The sequence below is a fragment of the Ixodes scapularis genome, unplaced genomic scaffold (genome assembly GCF_016920785.2).
Source record: "Ixodes scapularis isolate PalLabHiFi unplaced genomic scaffold, ASM1692078v2 PGA_scaffold1__304_contigs__length_218370807, whole genome shotgun sequence".
Lineage (NCBI taxonomy): Eukaryota > Metazoa > Arthropoda > Arachnida > Ixodida > Ixodidae > Ixodes > Ixodes scapularis.
Genome location: NW_024609846.1, coordinates 158,955,333 through 158,975,356, shown reverse-complemented (window position 1 = coordinate 158,975,356; position 20,024 = coordinate 158,955,333). Strand labels below are relative to the sequence as shown.

At 42.5% G+C, this 20,024-nt stretch overlaps 1 protein-coding gene across 1 annotated transcript in view; it reads right to left on the bottom strand.

The window, feature by feature from the left end:
• LOC120845185 (juvenile hormone acid O-methyltransferase-like) overlaps positions 1 to 20,024 on the bottom strand; it is a 41,663-nt gene that overhangs the window by 12,743 nt on the left and 8,896 nt on the right. Inside the window, exon 2 of the mRNA XM_040216990.3 lies at positions 19,168 to 19,324. Within this exon, the coding sequence (XP_040072924.2) occupies positions 19,168 to 19,324 (157 nt within the window). The remainder of the gene's footprint in view (positions 1 to 19,167; positions 19,325 to 20,024) is intronic.

Genomic DNA, 20,024 nt, shown 5'->3' with positions numbered 1-20,024 from the left:
TGGGAGGCACTTTCCGAGTGTGCAGGCTCACCAGACTCCGTAGACATGGCAGAATCACGTCCGGGTCACCAATTATGTTGGAACCAGGAATATACCTCCCAACATACTTTTTATGTACAATATTTACAAAAGAAATGAAACTGTCCTGGGCATCGCTCGATGTAGCCGCCGGGCCGCTCGGTCGCCGAATCTCCCAGCTCGTGGTGTCTCGTTCTCTCTGTTCGCGCCGAGATGCTTCTTTTTCATCGTCGCGGAAGCACCACTAGCTCGGCTGCTACAGACCCATTGGCCATTACTCGGATTAAACGCCGTTGTGATGACTCCTCATTTATTTTAGCTAATATTCAACGAATTGAATTTTTATGTGATGATTATTGACGTTATGATTACTATTTTGAGTACATTGAATTACTCTCAAATCAATTGACTTTAATTCGGCCTAAGCGACATTTTGTGACTCCTGTTTACTTTGTGTAATTATAGTGCCCATGTATTGCTTGTGAGCTCAATCATGCATTATTATTAGTCATTTGATTACTTTGAGTTACTTTTGATCCAGATGACTTTAGCTCGGCCTCATTGATATTGCGATGACTATTTTGATTTTGTGGGCTAATATTTAAGAAACCTATTTATTTTTCGCAGAATTGACATTACAACTGTTTGATTACTCTGAGTTTCTTACTATTGACCGAATGGACTTTAATTTAACCTAATTGACATTTTGGCTACTCTTTGGATTACTTCGCGTTATTATACCTCCAGTTGATCTATAACGAACTCAGTTGACATAATATTACTCTTTTTACTACTTCAAGATAGTTTTAAACCAGTGGACTTGAATTCGACCGAAATGACGTTGGAATGCCCGTTTTGATTACTTTGAGCTTAACTTCATACAAAATTATTTATTATGAGCCTAATGTATATTAGGATTACTCTCTTGATTACTTTGAGTTACCTTAACCGAATGGATTTGTCCTATTTCACAACTTAATAGCTCTTCTGATTATTTTAATGTCACATTCAACCAATTAGTCTTTTTAGAGCTCGATTCAGATTTTTATTACTCTTTTATCCCAATTACTCTTACTTCGCCTTAATTGACACTGTGATGGCGCATGATTATTTTGTGCTAATTTTCAATCAATTAATTTATTGTGAGCATTATTGACATTATGATATAGTATTTTTATTTTTATTCACTATTGACCCAGTGGACTTTATATCCGGCCAATTGAGATATTGGTGATAATTTTGAGTGCTTGGAGTTATTGCGCCATCCAATTTTCTATCGTTGAGCTCAATTTTCATTGCTCTTACTCGTGATTACTTCGAGTTACTATTGACCCAAACAACTTTAATTCGGCTTAATTGACAGTTTGATGACTCTTGATTACTTTGAGATAATATCGAACCCATTGCGCTCTTATGAGCTAAATTTGTATTATGATTACCCTTTTGATTGGTTTGAGCTGCTATTGACCAAGTAGACCAGTCTGCTTAATTGACAATTTGGTGACTATTTTGATTACTTTAGATCATTATACAGCCAATTTAAAAATGATTAGCTAAATTGATCATCTGACTACTTTTGCGATTACTTCAGTTACTTTAAATGCCTTTATTTTTATCACTCACTTCAACTACCGCAGAAACCAGAGGGTGGCCTCGGACGGGAAGTCCTTCCAGTGAGCCCTTCTCCTCGCCCGATGGCTTCCTTTGGTGTCCGCGATACTTCCGAGGTAAGCGCTCTTTGATTCCGATAATATTAGAACAAATCTGGTCCAAGAAGTCATCCTTGAGGTCGTCCTCTAGGCATCCTCTTGGACGTCGTAAAGATAGCTTCGCTAATCCACCACCTTCACGTGAAGTGGAAGGGCTCTACATTTGTCCTATTAATATCGGAATCAAGGATCGCTTACCTGGGAAGGACCGCGGACACCAAAGGGAGCCATCGGGTGAGGAAAAAGGCTCACTGGAGGGAGTTCTCGTCCGACGCCGCACTCTGGTGTCCGCGGCAGTTGAAGTGAAGTATAAAGTAACTCGAAAGTAACTACACGTAATCGAAAAAGTAATCAAAATATCAATTTAGCCATAATTATTAAATTGGCTGCATAATGAAACAAGTAATCAAAATAGTCACCAAATTGTCAATTAAACAGGCTGGCCTACTTGGTCAATAGCAACTCAAACCAATAAAAAGTGAAATCATAATACAAATTTAGCTCATAAGAACGCAATTGGTTCGATATTAGCTCAAAGTAATCAAGAGTCATCAAACTGTCAATTAAGCCGAATTAATGTTGATTGGGTCAATAGTAACTCAAAATAATCAAGAGTAATAGGAATGAAAATGGAGCTCATTATAGATAAATTGGTGGCGCAATAACTCCAACTACTCAAAATTGTCAACAATATGTCAATTAGGGAGATTTAAAGCCCATTGACAAATTGGTTCAATAGTGAATAAATATAACCCTGCCAATTATGATCACAATCAATCAATTGGGTGGAAAATTACCAGGAAATAATCAGGAGTCATCACAATGTCAATTAAGCCTAATTAAGATTAATTGGGACAAAAGATTTATAAAAATGCGAATCGAGCTTTTAAAAGACCAATTTGTTGAATGTGACCTCAAAGTGATCAGAAGAGCTACCAAAAATGTGAAATAGGACAAATCGATTGGGTCAAGGTAACTCAAAGTAATCGAAAGAGACATCCCACTGTCAGTTCGGTTGAATTCAAGTTCACTTGGTTAAAAGTAAGTCGAAGTAATCAAGAAAGATATAATATTGTTAACTGAGTTTCCCATAGATAAATTGGAGGTATAATAACACGAAGTAATAAAGAATAGCCAAAATGTCAATTAAAACTTGTTGTTGGCCTAGTTGGTTCATGATGCAGTAAAGAGGTTTTTTGCGCGACACAGGGGACAATTACAAGCGAGTAGACACGGACAAGCGCAAACTTTCAACTACTTTATTCGTGCGCAATCGACCACGAACATCCAGACAGAGCATGCGCAGCACGCTACACAGACGAAAAAAAAAACTGAAAATAGATAGTAAAGTCATCCACCAAGACACATTCCACGATAGTCATTATCGAACCAGCAACCCGGATAAAAACTGCACTTCACTTTCAAACAAAGAAACCGAGGTATCGCTGACACAGTCATGGTTCTTCTTTATATAAAAAGCTTCCATCAATTCTCTGGCTGTGCTGTCTTTGCTTCTACCCAAGATCCTAATCTCCCGAAATCGCGCATCACACCCACAGTCGGCACAGTGAGTAGGCAAGTGTGCATTGCCTTTATTCCTGATCGACAATTCATGTTCCCGTGCGCGGTCATTAACGCAGCGACCAGTTTGACCAATATATACTTTCCCACACGAGAGCGGAATCTCGTATACCACCGCTGTGGCACAATCCACAAACGGTCGGGCGTGCTTTTTGTTGCAGCCACTTGTCTTTTCTGTTCCCGAGGAAATCCTCGGGCAAAGGCCCGCAAGCTTGCGTGGCGCAGAGAATACGAAAGGTACATTGTACCTATTCGCTACCTTCTTGAGGTTGTGGGACACTTTGTGTATATATGGCACCACTTCTGGTCTACACTTCCTTTGTGGCGGCTCTGGCCGCGTCCTCTGCTTTTCCTTGGTCTTCTGGAGCAACGTCTCAGCAACCGCCGTAATGACCGAGCAGGGGAAACCGGCAGACTTCAGCCTGGCTACCTGATCATTAAAGCTTCTGTGCATAGAGTGTGGACACGACTTCCTGAGGGCGGACCCTAAGCAGAGGGAGGCGATGGCTCGCTTAACAGTTTTTGAGTGAGCCGAGTCATACGGCAGCAGCCCCTTCTGTACTCGAGGGTTATAACGCCAGCATAAATGATTATTTTTTAACATCAATTTTATATCCAAGAACTGGAGTGAGTCATGGGTTGGAAGCTCATGTGTAAAGGACAGGCCCAACCCATGAACATTAAAAGCGGTTAAAATCTCATCCACAGAGTCGTCATAACTAAGCAGGTGTTGTTTTTTTAAAAGGATTAAAAAATCGTCAACGTATCTAAAAACCTTCAAGACACCGCCATCGACAAAGTGGTTAGCTAAGTCCCGATCGACGCGCGCCAAAAAAATATTACAAAGCACTGGGGCCACACAGGACCCTATGCAGATGCCCTGGCGTTGAATGTAAGGTCTGTCTTCAAAAGAAATAAAGGTGGAACTGAGGTAAAACTCCAACAAAGACAGGAAGTTGTCCACGGACACCCCCGTCGAGTTTTGAAAAGCCACAACTCCGTTATCGTCTATACACTCTCGGACGGACACACATAACTGCCCCTGAGGTACTGAATAAAACAGATCCTCAACGTCAACAGAAAACATGTACCCGACGGGTCTCGTTTGTTTTAAGTATGACGTTACGTCTTCCGCATTTGAAGTTGCAAAGGGATCCTTAATTTTCAGTCCCCCCAACTGCTTCAAAAGAAACTGGCTTAACAACAACTGCCACGATCCTTTCTCGCTGACAATGGTCCTGAAAGGCACGTCCACTTTGTGCGTTTTTGCCGAAAAGAACACAGACAAGGCGCTACCTTTACAGTCACCAATGGTTTTAGCTAGTTTTGTAAGTTCAAGGTTTTTGCACATATCCACTGCTCTGGACTTGACACGGCAAGCACTAGGTTTGACAGCTTTAAAGTTCTTCTCCACCGCAAGACGGGCCTTCTCGCTGAACGTACCGGCAGTCATCGCCACAAATCCGCCTTCTTTATCCGCTTGAAGGAGACGCAGATCGTTTTCTTTAAAGAAGTCCACAACCTTCACAAAGGAGTCCCTTGAACCCCGGGTGACGTCCCTGCTGACAGTCCGTGTGAGTACGTCGACACCCGCAAGCAGGCAACTATCGTGTTGTTCACTGAATAAAACAGATCCCTTTGCAACTTCAAATGCGGAAGACGTAACGTCATACTTAAAACAAACGAGACCCGTCGGGTACATGTTTTCTGTTGACGTTGAGGATCTGTTTTATTCAGTACCTCAGGGGCAGTTATGTGTGTCCGTCCGAGAGTGTATAGACGATAACGGAGTTGTGGCTTTTCAAAACTCGACGGGGGTGTCCGTGGACAACTTCCTGTCTTTGTTGGAGTTTTACCTCAGTTCCACCTTTATTTCTTTTGAAGACAGACCTTACATTCAACGCCAGGGCATCTGCATAGGGTCCTGTGTGGCCCCAGTGCTTTGTAATATTTTTTTGGCGCGCGTCGATCGGGACTTAGCTAACCACTTTGTCGATGGCGGTGTCTTGAAGGTTTTTAGATACGTTGACGATTTTTTAATCCTTTTAAAAAAACAACACCTGCTTAGTTACGACGACTCTGTGGATGAGATTTTAACCGCTTTTAATGTTCATGGGTTGGGCCTGTCCTTTACACATGAGCTTCCAACCCATGACTCACTCCAGTTCTTGGATATAAAATTGATGTTAAAAAATAATCATTTATGCTGGCGTTATAACCCTCGAGTACAGAAGGGGCTGCTGCCGTATGACTCGGCTCACTCAAAAACTGTTAAGCGAGCCATCGCCTCCCTCTGCTTAGGGTCCGCCCTCAGGAAGTCGTGTCCACACTCTATGCACAGAAGCTTTAATGATCAGGTAGCCAGGCTGAAGTCTGCCGGTTTCCCCTGCTCGGTCATTACGGCGGTTGCTGAGACGTTGCTCCAGAAGACCAAGGAAAAGCAGAGGACGCGGCCAGAGCCGCCACAAAGGAAGTGTAGACCAGAAGTGGTGCCATATATACACAAAGTGTCCCACAACCTCAAGAAGGTAGCGAATAGGTACAATGTACCTTTCGTATTCTCTGCGCCACGCAAGCTTGCGGGCCTTTGCCCGAGGATTTCCTCGGGAACAGAAAAGACAAGTGGCTGCAACAAAAAGCACGCCCGACCGTTTGTGGATTGTGCCACAGCGGTGGTATACGAGATTCCGCTCTCGTGTGGGAAAGTATATATTGGTCAAACTGGTCGCTGCGTTAATGACCGCGCACGGGAACATGAATTGTCGATCAGGAATAAAGGCAATGCACACTTGCCTACTCACTGTGCCGACTGTGGGTGTGATGCGCGATTTCGGGAGATTAGGATCTTGGGTAGAAGCAAAGACAGCACAGCCAGAGAATTGATGGAAGCTTTTTATATAAAGAAGAACCATGACTGTGTCAGCGATACCTCGGTTTCTTTGTTTGAAAGTGAAGTGCAGTTTTTATCCGGGTTGCTGGTTCGATAATGACTATCGTGGAATGTGTCTTGGTGGATGACTTTACTATCTATTTTCAGTTTTTTTTCGTCTGTGTAGCGTGCTGCGCATGCTCTGTCTGGATGTTCGTGGTCGATTGCGCACGAATAAAGTAGTTGAAAGTTTGCGCTTGTCCGTGTCTACTCGCTTGTAATTGTCCCCTGTGTCGCGCAAAAAACCTCTTTACTGCGCCAAAATGTCAATTGGAGAATTAAAGTCCGTTCGGTCACTAGTAACTTAAAGTAATCAAACACCAAAATTTCATATCAATTCAGCGAAAAATTAATAATTATGTTAAATATTAGCCCCCGAAAAAATTGTCATTGCAGTATCAATGAGGCCGAATTAATGTTCCCTTGATCAATAGTTACTCGAAGTAATGAAGACTAATAATAATGTATGATTGAGCTCAGAACCGATAAATTGGGACTATAATTACACAAAGTAAACAGAAGTGACCAAATTTCACCTTGGCGGAATTAAAGGATATTGTACTGAGAGTAACTCAAAGTAATCAAAAGAGTAATCATAATGTCAATAATCATCACATAAAAACTCAATTTGTTGAATATTAGCTAAAAGTAATGAAGAGTTATTACAATGGAATTTAATTCGAATTTATGGCCAATGGGTCAAAAGTAACTCGAAGTAATCAAAAGAGGAATAATAATATCAACCGAGTTCATTATAGATTAATTGGAGCAATAATGACACGAAGTAATCAAAAGAGTAATCATAAATAGCAATTTTACTTATATAATCTAAACTGCAGCAATATTAAGTCGAGTAATAAGAAAGGTTAAACAAAACGTCCATTCAATTAAAATAAATTCGAGTGCGCCACAATAACTCGAGGTTACAAAAAGAGTAATCAACATATGAATTAAGCCTCGTCAATAGTGGGACTAGTAACTCCAAGTAATCACAATAGTGATCAAATGATCAGTTGTCCCCCAAAAAATCTAATTGCATAAACAATTATTTGTGGTTACCAAATGTGTAAGCAAAACACGACCACTGAAGGCTATAAGTACGTACATACACTGTGGATTAAATTCACTGACCCCGGGACTAAATTGGGTAGTGCAAGTAATAAATAGTGTGACGCTTGGATTAAATTCGGTGTCACTTGGATTAAATTGGCCATCGCTTGGATAAAGGTAAGCGGGAAAACCTGTAGATGATCATCTAAGAATCGATACACTCGGCTTTAGAAAGCGAAAACATCCAGTCGGGACTTCAGTGATCGGTCTACATTCATGATGAAAATTTCACTGAGCAACGGGGCTAGGCAGGAGCCTATACAAACGCCTTTCTTTTGCTTTAATAGTTTGCCGTTGTAATACTCGAGTCTGGACTGAAGGTACAAGGCAAAGAGGTCTATGAAATTGTTTTACGGAGATCACTGAGGTGTTTTGGAACTACAGGAACCGTGTTCATGATTTGCGTTGTAGACGGAATTCAAGAAAATTTGGGGGTCAAGACCGTCGAAAAGGTCTTCTATTAGGCAGGAGATCAAACTATAGGGGGCGCTCTGACCCCTTTGTTGTCCCCACCCTCGGTGTTTACTTAATACAGGGCCTGCGCACATGCTCACAGGCCTTATGGGCATGTCCATGTCATCTTCTACAATAGAGCGCGGGGCACAGTTTGATGTAAAAAATACTAACAATCGAGGAAGCGACGTTAAGTGCCGGATCTATTCTCAGAGAATGCAAGCATGACCCACTCTGGCTTTTGTGTGGAGCTGGGACCGTGCATGCTGCATTGTTCATGCAGGCCGGAGTTGAAACAAAAGAGCCCCTCCTCCCCCTCACTCCAACCGAACGCTGACACCGAAATCGGTTATGTCGGCCGAGCGCTGAATCATTGTATTTGTTGTCCCCATCCGTGTACTTCTAAAGTTAACCGCTTGGGGCATCACGGTCACTTCTCCTCCCCAATTTCACAACATGAAAACATTGAGTGTCGCAGGGTGTTTTTTTTTTCTTTTTTTACTTTATAATTTTTTTATATTTTTGTATTTTCGTTTTTCTACAATTTCTTTTTGACCAATGTGGTTTTCGTAGTGCGATGGGCATCATATAAATGGGTTTTTGCTCATAGACATGTGAGCGTATGTCCCTCGTCTATTTCAGTTTTTTTTTTTTCTGTCTGTGTCAGATATAGACTTTTAAGGACCTGACCATGTCGTTTAAATTCCATAAATTGGACGTCCGTACGTATCATTGATATTGCCTGTCAAATGTGTTTCACACAAAAAAAAATTACATCAGAAAGCACATATCGGATTATGTTAAAACAGGCGAAACAGAACATTTTATTATAATTAATATTATATGTTTTCTCGTTCTGTTATGGAGGGGGGAGGCTAGAATAAAGATTAAAACAGCACAAGGACGCGGACAAGAACAAGAAGGTAGACAAACAAGGCGCTGGCTTACAACTGAAGTTTATTCGTTCTAACAGCGAGTATAAATACTGTATTGACACAACAAACAAACATGAATAAAAAGCGTGACCTGGATGCCACGTGCTCACTAGCCATCGTTATGCACTGTCACTGTGTGTCTAAATAGGAACGTTCCTTATCTGATAAAGATAGTGACAAAGTGCTGACCACAGTTTTGCCCCGATCTTCCAATTTCCCGCGCCTCAATGATTTCCCGAGTGAGTTTGTCTTTATTTTTCCTACTCACTTCACACTTGTCAAAGACGGGAGCGCAGCAACAGTCTCGGCAGTGCAGGCCAAGGTGACCTTACACAACTCTAAACACGTTATACTTGTGCTCCCGCAGCCGATCATTGAGGCATCGCCCCGTTTGCTCAACGTATCTCCTGCCGCACGAGAGGGAAATACGAGTACACTATTTCCTCCACACAGTCTACGAATTGGTCCTGGTGTTTTGGGTGCAACCCTGCTTTTCTTTAGAACAGGAGTTCACTTTTCTGCACAGCCCAAACAGCTTCTCCAGAGCCGAAAAAACCACATCAACTCCAACCCTACGGCCAACTTTCTTAAGGTTGTGAGATATCTTATGCAGGTATGGTAAAACAGTTATTTTTTGTTAACCCTACGAGCCTGCTGGGTAGTTTCCTCGCGTCCTTTCTTAAGTAAGCTCTCAGCAACTGTCGTCAACAGGTAAGACGGATATCCCGCATGTCTGAGCCTTGCTGCTTGTGTGTCGAAGCTTTCTTTCACCCTGTGGGGGCAGGACTTGAACAGGGCATTTCTAAAACAGAGGTTAACAATTCCTCTTTTCACAAGTTTGGAATGCGCTGAGGAAAAAGGCAAGATGGGTTTCTTTGCCTTTGGCTCATATATCCAGCACACATGGCCATGACCAAGTTGCAGGCTCAGATCCAGAAACCTAATGGCCCCATTTACAGGTACTTCATGCGTCAGCACCAGCGATTTCAGACACTCTTTGAAAGTTGACAGGACAAGCGACAGAGCCGAATCTATTTCCTCATTGTCACAATCTAGGAGCACCAAATAATCGTCTACGAATTTTAAAATTTTCCCCACCTTGGTTCCTTCCAGCTTGCCTGACAGGACTTTATCGTGAAACGCAAGAAATATATCGCTAAGTACCGTGGCTATACATGACCCTATGCACACGCCATTTCTCTGAATAAAAACACCGTCATCCCAGATCGCGAACGTCGACTTGAGATAAAAAGATAAAAGTTCTAGAAAGTGACTCACACTAAGTCCAGATTCATTCTGAAACGCCACGGTACCGTGATTGTCAATACATTCTTCCACAGATGCCAACAGCTCTTTATGGGGAATCGAATAGCTCAAATCTTTAATGTCAATTGAGCAAGCCAACAAGCTTCGGTCTGGATGGTCTTTAAAAAAATCTATTATCTGATCGGAGTTCTTCACCCGAAAGGGATCATCAATCATTAACATATTTAGTTTTGTTTGCAAAAATGAAGCCACAGATTTTTGCCATGTCCCTTTCTCCGACACAATCACGCGTAGCGGACAGAAAAAAAATAATTTTAAATCTAAGCATTTGCCCTTATCAATCGCTTGGCCCATTTTATCTAGGCTTAGCTGTTTGCAAAGCCTACGTGCTTCAGTTTTCACCTTCGAAAGTGACACGTCATCCCTGCGCTTAAACATGGCCGTTATGGCGTCTGACGCTTTAGACATAAACATCCCCTTAAGCGCGATCCAAACCAACGCTTCTTTTTGCGCCTGTAGGTCGTGCGGCTGCGGATGTGACGTATTTTCGTGACGTCGCGCCACTTCTTCGCTCCTTCCGGGCGCGCACAAAAAAGTTGGTTGATTTCAACTTCTTTCTCAACGCGCACAAAAACGCGCGGTGACGTAGTAGGGCGCTCCTGTGTCCCGGCCAATCAGTGGAGGGCAAGCAGTTCCGGCTCCGCGTTTCTTCGCCGCCTTCTCAGAGCAAGTGACAAAAGCGCCCGGTCAACACCACCTAGATCTAAAGCCGGAGCGCTTCCCTCTCTCCCTTCAAGGAGCGTCGGCGGGAGTAAACTGAACTGGTAGTGCGCTTCTCCGCAAGGCTCCCCTTGACAGTTGGCTTCTTTGCAATGCACGTTCTCTTTTACTTTCTTTTTCCCTCTACGTTTGCACGCTTGACGCGGCGCAAACAAAAAACTAAAAAGGCGCCACGGCGTCGCGTTTTTTTTTTTTTCTTTTTTCTTTTTCTCCTCAACGTCCCCAACGGTCGTCCGTCGCGTTCCTTTCTTTGACGGCTTTTTTAGCTACTCCTGCGAGTTGAGTCACGTGACTATAAGGCTGAAGGAATCAACTAGAACAACTCTAGAAGCGAGTAGGTTTTTGGACGCCGAGGGTCGAAAGTTCAACTCTCGAGTAAGATCGAGCACATTTTGGAATACAACACAACTGCGGCCTGTTGTGTGTATGTCATGGTGAACGTGAACGTTGCTTTTCGATTGTCGTAGCTGTCATTCCGTACAGATGTTGTTTATCCGCGCGCTTTGACGAAAAGCTGGATGTAAAAGTGTCCACATTTGATGACTACGAAAGCGTGGACTACACAGCGAATCGATGGGAAGATCTCGCTTTTTGACGGCATGGCAGGGTGAGAACTTTTTTTATTTTTATGATCGTGGTTTCGTTTCTTGTTTTTACTTTTCGCTGAATGCATGCTTGGGAGTGATTTGGTTGCGGCCTGGAAGCAACATATTCAAATGCTGGCGCTACTTGTAGGTGCAGAACTAAATAGAAATGACTTGATTTATGAGTTCAGGTTGGAATGTTTTCGCAAGGTATGCAAGTGATAGGTTATCGCGGTTGCAACCAACACATCAATTAAAAAAAAAAAAAAAAAAAACAGAAGTACATTGTGTCGTTTCTGCGTATCCTCATCGAAATGATCCGCTACAACTAACTAGTACGATCTATATTTTAGCGGTCTGAGCTGTAGTTTGGAGTGCACGCAAGCCGGAATATGGTTCATTGATCAGTTTACTTATCCATACACCAGAACCATGTACTAACGATTTAGCTGGAGCCCCTACAGGCTCCCCAAGGAATCCCACCACACACCAGGAAGCTATTATATTATTATTTATTATTTTCTGTGCCTGGTTTTATGTGCTCGTGCAATAAGCATTATTATTATTATTATTATTATTATTATTATTATTATTATTATTACTTTTTATAATTTTTAAGTGTATTTTTCTAGGGCTTGTCCGTTGTTTGTGTTGTCCGTACTATTGCTTTATACCCTGTTCTGCCTTACATGTTAACACAGTGCACCTGTACCAAGACCGCAAGGTTGTTCCCGGGCACGAATAAAAACATTGATTGATTGATTGATTGATTGATTATTATTATTATAGCGCATTCGGAACATCAAATTCAAGAATAATTTTGATGTTTGTGATCCGAAATACCAGATCGAAACACTGCCAGTGTTTTTTCTCAAATACGGAACCACTTCAGCTTAAAGAAGAGCATGTTTTTGTCTTTTTATAATAATTTTTGATTACATTACCTTTCTTTGGATTAATATGATTTCCTCCTTTTTCGTTCTATTTCCCACAGAAGCGGTCAAACACACATCACGGATACTGCTTTGTTGAACTCGGGCCTCCATGGGACAAGGTGAAAACTGGCACCTTATAGAAGAGTTCTTCGGAATGTATAGGCAACTGGCTTGCTTCTAATATCACGTGTCTCCAAGGCATATTTACGAAGATGAAAACAAAACACTGCTGTGGAGCACAATGTCATCGATCACTACAGCTAGCAAGGATGGAAACGAGAAAGATCTTCCCAAGCGAGCGGATACTTGACGCCCTACCTGCAACGTGGTATACCTGCAATGTGACCCTGGGCTGTAAAAAATAAGACACAGCCTCCCGGCTTTGGGCTATGTGGCCAGCCGTGCAGTCTACACCACCTTGAAAAACCTAAGGGGTGAAAAATGCAAGGCCGCATCGACAGCACGAAACAAGTTGGCTACAGTTTGCTTGCACAGGAAGACTGTGCTGGTGTAAGTGCTGTAGAACACATTCACGCTGTTCACCAATTGGTGATGCCCGGCCAGTACCGACTTGTTACATATCTCGTAATGAAACTACTCGCCAAGAAAAAAGACTTCCGACTGTGAAAATTAACATACGAGTGAGCTCATTTTAAAACACGTGTTGTTGCCGCAAGAAAATGCCAAAGCATTTTCTTGCGACATGTTTGCAGGAAAATGAATGTTCGCATTAACGCCAAGAATGCCAAACAAAAGAAACGGACAGCTGAAACTCTGCAATCAAAGACACTCCGTGACATCCGTGACATCCGTCACGGATGTCAAGAAGCGAACTCAGACCAAGAAAGAGTATGTCTGACGCCTGGGGTGATGAATCCATCGAGAGTTCGAGCTGAAGCATGCCTTGGACTGCAGCGAAAACATTCAACTAAGAAACCTTTTGTTTCAAGATGACAACAATATTACATATGCCAGTGCAGCATCTAAAAAAAAAAAAAAAAAAAAAAACGCTAAGGGGTTAAGGTTGAACAAATTAGTTCCTGTCCGGCCAGCAACATGCTTGTGCTTCATCCTCATGCAAAGGCAACCGCTCTCTGAAGTCGGTGAATCTGTGTGTGTGTGTGTATGTGCATATAGTCGGTGTTCTTGTAGCAGTCTTTGGTATCTTGTGGTACACCGTAAATGCCAACATGCTGCACAGGTATTGTGTGTCTCGGTGTCACAAAATCTACAGCATCTAAGATGCACGTGTATAAATGTTTTTCAAGACTGATATTTTCAGAACTTATGGATACCAGGAGGCTCGTTTCGCAGTCTTCAAAGGTGACCAGTTTCTTATTTATGACTCTTCTGTATTGTAAATTCAAGCAACTTTGAATATGAGGCTCCCATGCCCACTTCTGTTTGTGTACAAAACTTGTTTTTAGCCGCCCTAACTGTGTCGTTTCACAGACTCGGTACTGTTGAAGTACATCAGCGTATGGGGCAACGCTTGGGTATTACGGTACCTTTTTTGCAAATATAAAGTTTTCACATTATGACATTGCCAAGAAATAGGTCACAGGTGTTTTTTCGATGTAGTAACCAGATACGTTGCTTGCTGCAATACAAGTACTATATTTGAACAAGCGGAGTGTATTGAATTGCTGAACCTATGCAGGTTTATCACAGGTCTAAGAAATGTTTGTCAAAATATGTGCAATACATTTTTCAAACTATGTGCAATACATTTTTCAAACCAGCACATCACAATTTTAGAATGTTATTACTTTTATACTTGTCTGGCGATTCGCGTCCCGTTGCTGTTGCATCAGGTGTCCCAAAGGGTAGTGTACTCGGGCCTCTTGTTTCTGATATATATCATTGACCTATCATCAATTAAATTGACAATTTGACTTTTCGCTGATGCTTGAGTTTTGTACCGGAAAATTATTACACCTAAAGTGATCACAATATTCTCCAAGACGATTTAGATACAATATCATCATAGTGTTCCCTATGGCAGATGAACATTAACACATGTAAATGCAATGTCCATAATTAAGTCCTCCACTAAAACACTAACCCAGTACTCGTTACTTTCCCAACCACTAGAACACTCATTGTCGTACAAGTATTTGGGCATTTATTTTACAGACTCATTATCATCGATTGAGCAAATAACAAATAGTGCACTAAAAACACTTAATTTGTGAAAAAGCCATTTGTATGAGAAAATGTTTGTGTTCAATAAACACATGGATGATACAAGATACATAATAACTATATAAGAACTCTATGAGAACTATATAAGATATATAAGAAACTTTTTACAAGTTTCTTATATAGTTTTGATCTAGTTCTTATGTGGTTCTTATAGGGCTCTTATATGTTCTTATATATCTTGTATGATTCATATGTGTTTATTGGACACAGAAATTTCTTTTTACAAATGAGATTTTTCAGTAAGGATTAAGACGAAACTACTCGCATAGAAAACATTTATCCTCCCAACATTAGAATATGCAAGCATAATTTGGAATCCGCACATAAGTTACCTAATCTCGAGGCTCGAATCTTCAGAACAAAGCAGCCAGATTTATATGCAGTGATTATTGATCCGAAACTAGTGTATCCGCTTTAAAAGTTAGCATAAATGTTCCTAATCTACAAAGAACACGAAAAATAGTCCGATTGTGTTTTTTTTCATTTTTTTCCTTCAAGATGTATATTACTCAGGTTCCAATTTTCAATGTACTTAGCGCTGGGCTGCCAATTTCATATTATCCATATTAGATGATTCCTGCAAGATTGAACCATTTCAGTGTCATACTTACACTTTCCTCTTTTCTTCCTTAGTGCTTTGCAACACTGACTAGAACCAACTACCTGACCATATTGTAACAGAGATATCCCATTTCATTTAAAAAGAAGGGCATCAATTTGTGTGACTGAACCTTGATTTGTAAAACTGCATCATAACAATAACATGCTAATAAGCGATTTGTGTGTGTGTGACATTTTTGTGTTGGTGTTTATTTTTTATATTCAATTACGTTTTCGTATATTTTTGAATCCCCCCTGATGTAATGCATCTTTGGATGCCTCTGAGCTGAATAAAATTAAATGAAATGAATGCCTCTGCAACGTTTATCCAATTGTTTCTTTAGGTCATTTTATCTGGTCCTACTACTTCGATTATTGTCATTCGATAGGGATTCTTTTTTTTTATATAACTCCCTTGTCGTTCAGAGATAATTACACCACCCAGTTTATTGCATAAAAAATAACACATCTGCCTCAAGATATCACTTTCTTGTATTTCACTACAATAATTATAGGTTATAGTAATTTTCCTGCGTTCTAAAATTGGTTATTTAAATCACTCGGCGTTCACAGCTCTCATGTTAGCTCATAAAAAATAAATACAGCGAAAGCCCGCGTTTCTACGACGTAAAAGCTACGCGCGAAGCCTTCAGCTCAGCTCTATAGCGCGGCGCGGGTGGTTATCATTTGAGCCCGTTCTCGTTTCGACCTTCTCACTTGGCCCTTCTCAAAACAACCATTCTCAAAAAGATCTTCTCTCTTGGACCTGGCGCATTTGGTCCTTTCCCGTTTCGTCTTTCGCATTCCAACCCACCTCATTTGAGCCCGTTCTCGTTTCGCCCTTTTCACCTGGCCCTTTTCAAAACAGCCATTCTCAAAAATATCTCGCTGTGACCCGTCGCGCTTGACTCTTTCTATACCAAAATCGTTTTTTGAGGGTAATATTAATACATTGAGATAATGTGTGTGTGTGTGTGTGTGTGTGTGCTACACTAGAGGCATACTCTCTCTGCTAAGGATTTTAGCAGTGCGTCAAGGTTGTCGTGAAAAGCTACTAGCCGACAATAAAACAGACCAACTATTTATCGCAGCCAGATCATATTCCGATATGTCACGTTGTTTGAGGTCTCTCACAATGCCACCACTTCTGTAATGCAGTAATTCTCAAAAGGGGGTCTGCGAAGACATCCTAGGGGTCCGCGAAGCCCTGTCTCATCAGTCAGGCACGGCAATATTAGTTGTCTTTCTTCACGTTGAGAAGAAACGTTCCAATTTTTGGGAGAGTACTCCCGTGTGTATGTCAATGGGATAAGTCTACTTTACACGAGCAATTAGTTATATTCATTTATTATATCATTATCCTGATAACATATACCTTTCTATTCCCCTCACCCTGAACAGGGTCCTCCATCATCTCAGCCTTTCTAAAAGGCGTCTGCGAAACACCACTGGTTGAGAACCACTGCTATTATGTATGCTATTTCTTTCTAAACAAAGTTTCCAAGTTAAATGTTCATCGCTTTTTTTTTTTCTAGTTTGCTTAGAGGAAGGGAAGCAGGCGTCAATGCACGATTCTCAGTGTGTACCTCTACACATAACATATATCTGATGGTATGTTGGGGGCCTAAGCAAGGTAAGGCTCATCAACAAGGCCGCGAAGGCATAACGACGTTAGAAGCATGCCGAACGAGTGCCATTCGGTCGTAGCGCGAACGGGCGAAATGAGAATGGGTCCAGTTGCGAAAAACACGATTCGGATCTAATGAGAAGGTTCAAACGAGAAGGACCAAATGAGAGTGGGTCGAAATGTGCAAGGTTCAAATGCGAATGGGACGTTTTGAGATACACCCGCGCGGCGCTCGTCAGCCTGCTGCCGTGACGTCACCGGAGGCGTGTGCTGGCCTTCTCCTCTAGGTGGTGTTGGCCCGGTGCGCATCCACAATTGGCCCTCTCCTCCCCCCACTTTTATTCTCTTCCAACATACCAACGCGATCTCTCTCTTTCTCTCGCCGCCTTCTGGCTGCGACTGACTGGCCTGGCCGGCCAGTCTGTTGCGCGCGTGCGCGCTCGCCCGAAGCTGGTCCGTCCAAACCAAAGCGCACGGTTTTGACTCAGAAAGCGCGCCCGGAAACAGCAAAAACGTCAGGAAATGCGTCACATACGCAGCCGCACGACCTACAGGCGCAAAAAGAAGCGTTGGTTTGGATCGCGCTTTAGGCACCACTACGAAGCCTCCCTCTTTATCCGCTGGTAAAGACAGGGAATTTTCTTTTAAATAGGCGACAGTGCTTTTCAGCGGGACCTTGGACCCCGAGGGCTTGCAATGTAACAACACGTCCACGCCTTGAGATATACATCTGTCGACTTCAGACTCTGGAACTCGTCCGGAAACTTGTCTCACCATCGTTAGCAGCTCAGGAGGCGATTTTCTTGGTTTGACCGCGAACTTTGGGCCCTGGCTCAGGACTCGTTCCACTTTCACTGGGAGATCAACGTCGCCCAACTTGTGAACCAGGTTTCCCACAGCTGGTGTCGTCTCCGGGATGCTGGCTCGAAGGTGCATCAAAGTTTGACGCCACAAGAATTAAACAGTTCTGTCGATAGTGCGGGAGAACTCCCGCCACCTTGATCCTCTGCCAGACGAATCAGCTCCATCAAGTAGGCGAAGATACAGGCACTCCCTGTACAGCCGTATCTGCCGTTGATACTCCGCTCGTAGGATTCTGCATATCCTAGTTCCATGGCCCGGTGAGGTTGCCCAACCTCCGAACAAGGCCCGAACATCTGGAGGCGAGGCAGGATACCCCGGCGGATGCATTCGGCTGTGTCGTTTGTCCTGTCAACGTTCAAAGAGTGTCTGAAACCGCTGGTTCTGACGCATGAAGTACCTGTAAATGGGGCCATTAGGTTTCTGGATCTGAGCCTGCGACTTTGTCATGGCCATGTGTGCTGGATATATGAGCCAAAGGCAAAGAAACCCATCTTGCCTTTTTCTTCAGCGCATTCCAAACTTGTGAAAAGAGGAATTGTTAACCTCTGTTTTAGAAATTCCCTGTTCAAGTCCTGCCCCCACAGGATGAAAGAAAGCTTTGACACACAAGCAGCAAGGCTCATACATGCGGGATATCCGTCTTACCTGTTGACGACAGTTGCTGAGAGCTTACTTAAGAAAGGACGTGAGGAAACTACCCAGCAGGCTCGTAGGGTTAACAAAAAAGTAACTGTTTTACCATACCTGCATAAGATATCTCAAAACCTTAAGAAAGTTGGCCGTAGGGTTGGAGCTGACGTGGCTTTTTCGGCTCCGGAGAAGCTGTCTGGGCTGCGCAGAAATGTGAACTTCTGTTCTAAAGAAAAGCAGGGTTGCACCAAAAAACACCAGGACCAATTCGTAGACTGTGTGAAGGGAGTAGTGTACTCTATTCCCCTCCCGTGTGGCAGGAGATACGTCGGGCAAACGGGGCGATGCCTCAATGATCGGCTGCGGGAGCAATAGTATAACGTGTTTAGAGTTGTTTCAGGTCATCTTGGCCTGCACTGCCGAGACTGTTGCTGCGCTCCCGTCTTTGACAAGTGTGAAGTGATTAGGAAAAATAAAGACAAACTCACTCGGGAAATCATTGAGGCGCGGGAAATTGGAAGATTGGGGCAAAACTGTGGTCAGCACTCCGTCACTATCTTTATCAGGTAAGGAACGTTCCTATTTAGACACACAGTGACAGTGCATAGCGATGGCTAGTGAGCACGTGGCATCCGGGTCACGCTTTTTATTAATGTTTGTTTGTTGTGACAATACAGTATTTATACTCGCTGTTAGAACGAATAAACTTCAGTTGTAAGTCAGCGCCTTGTTTGTCTACCTTCTTGTTCTTGTCCGTGTCCTTGCGCTGTTTTAATTTTTAATCATGAAATACCAACTAGCCCAAACTTCTACTTGGAGGCTAGAAACTCGTCTCGCAACCAAGGTTTTTTTTGTTTTTTTTTTGTTTTTTTTTTTTGCCTATCACACTTTTCTCAAAATTAAATCAAATAAAGAATTTTAATCAAAAGAAAAACACTTACGAATGGTGTACTCCAGGTCCTCGGCGAGAGAAGAATTTGTCAAAATTTTACATGCATGTGGCTTCAAGTTCACAGTTTCGAGAATGTCCAGCATGTAAGAGATGAGACTGGGGTTGTCCTCAAGGTCATGACTGTCAGGAATAAACTTCTCGCAGATCTGGAACATGTTTAAGGGTATATCTAACCAAACTGGACAACCGGAACATTACCAACTCCGTCATTTGGGAAGTAAAAACGTTCGGGTTGTTGTACTATTCCCACTTCTCTCGCAAGAACAAGTAGGACTAAGGACCAGAATCGTGCGATTACGTGACATGCGAGCAATGTATTGGAGAACGTCAGTCTTCACCGTCTCGACCAGCAGTATTCATTGGCAGGATAAGAACGGTCGGGCATCACCTTTCGGAAGACCGGCCTCCAGTACAAGCTCGTTGCCTACAGCGTTTGGCTACTGTTCTTATAACAATTAGAGTGGAAGAATAAACGAGAGAAACAAATCTGCTAAATTATGGTAACTCTGTTGCGACATGTACTTTATAGACCCCATGTAATTGTCGACGAAGGGAATACTTATTCTTAATAGTATTTTGTGGGAACTACAGGGACGACGCGAAATACCATCAGTGAAAATGTTTGTCTATGCCCTAAAAATTATGTCCCAGCGCCATTAAAAAGGATCAAGTCGCATGACCGGTGGTAGAAATATTTATCTTTAACATGAAAGTTACGTCACCATCAAGCTGTGGCGGCGAATTAAGCACCTCAGGTGGCTATTGTTTGCTGTAGTTTTTTCGCCTTCCGTTTGTTGCGAGTTCTGAAAAGCTATGGCGAATACAACCTAGAGGGCAAGACCCGCG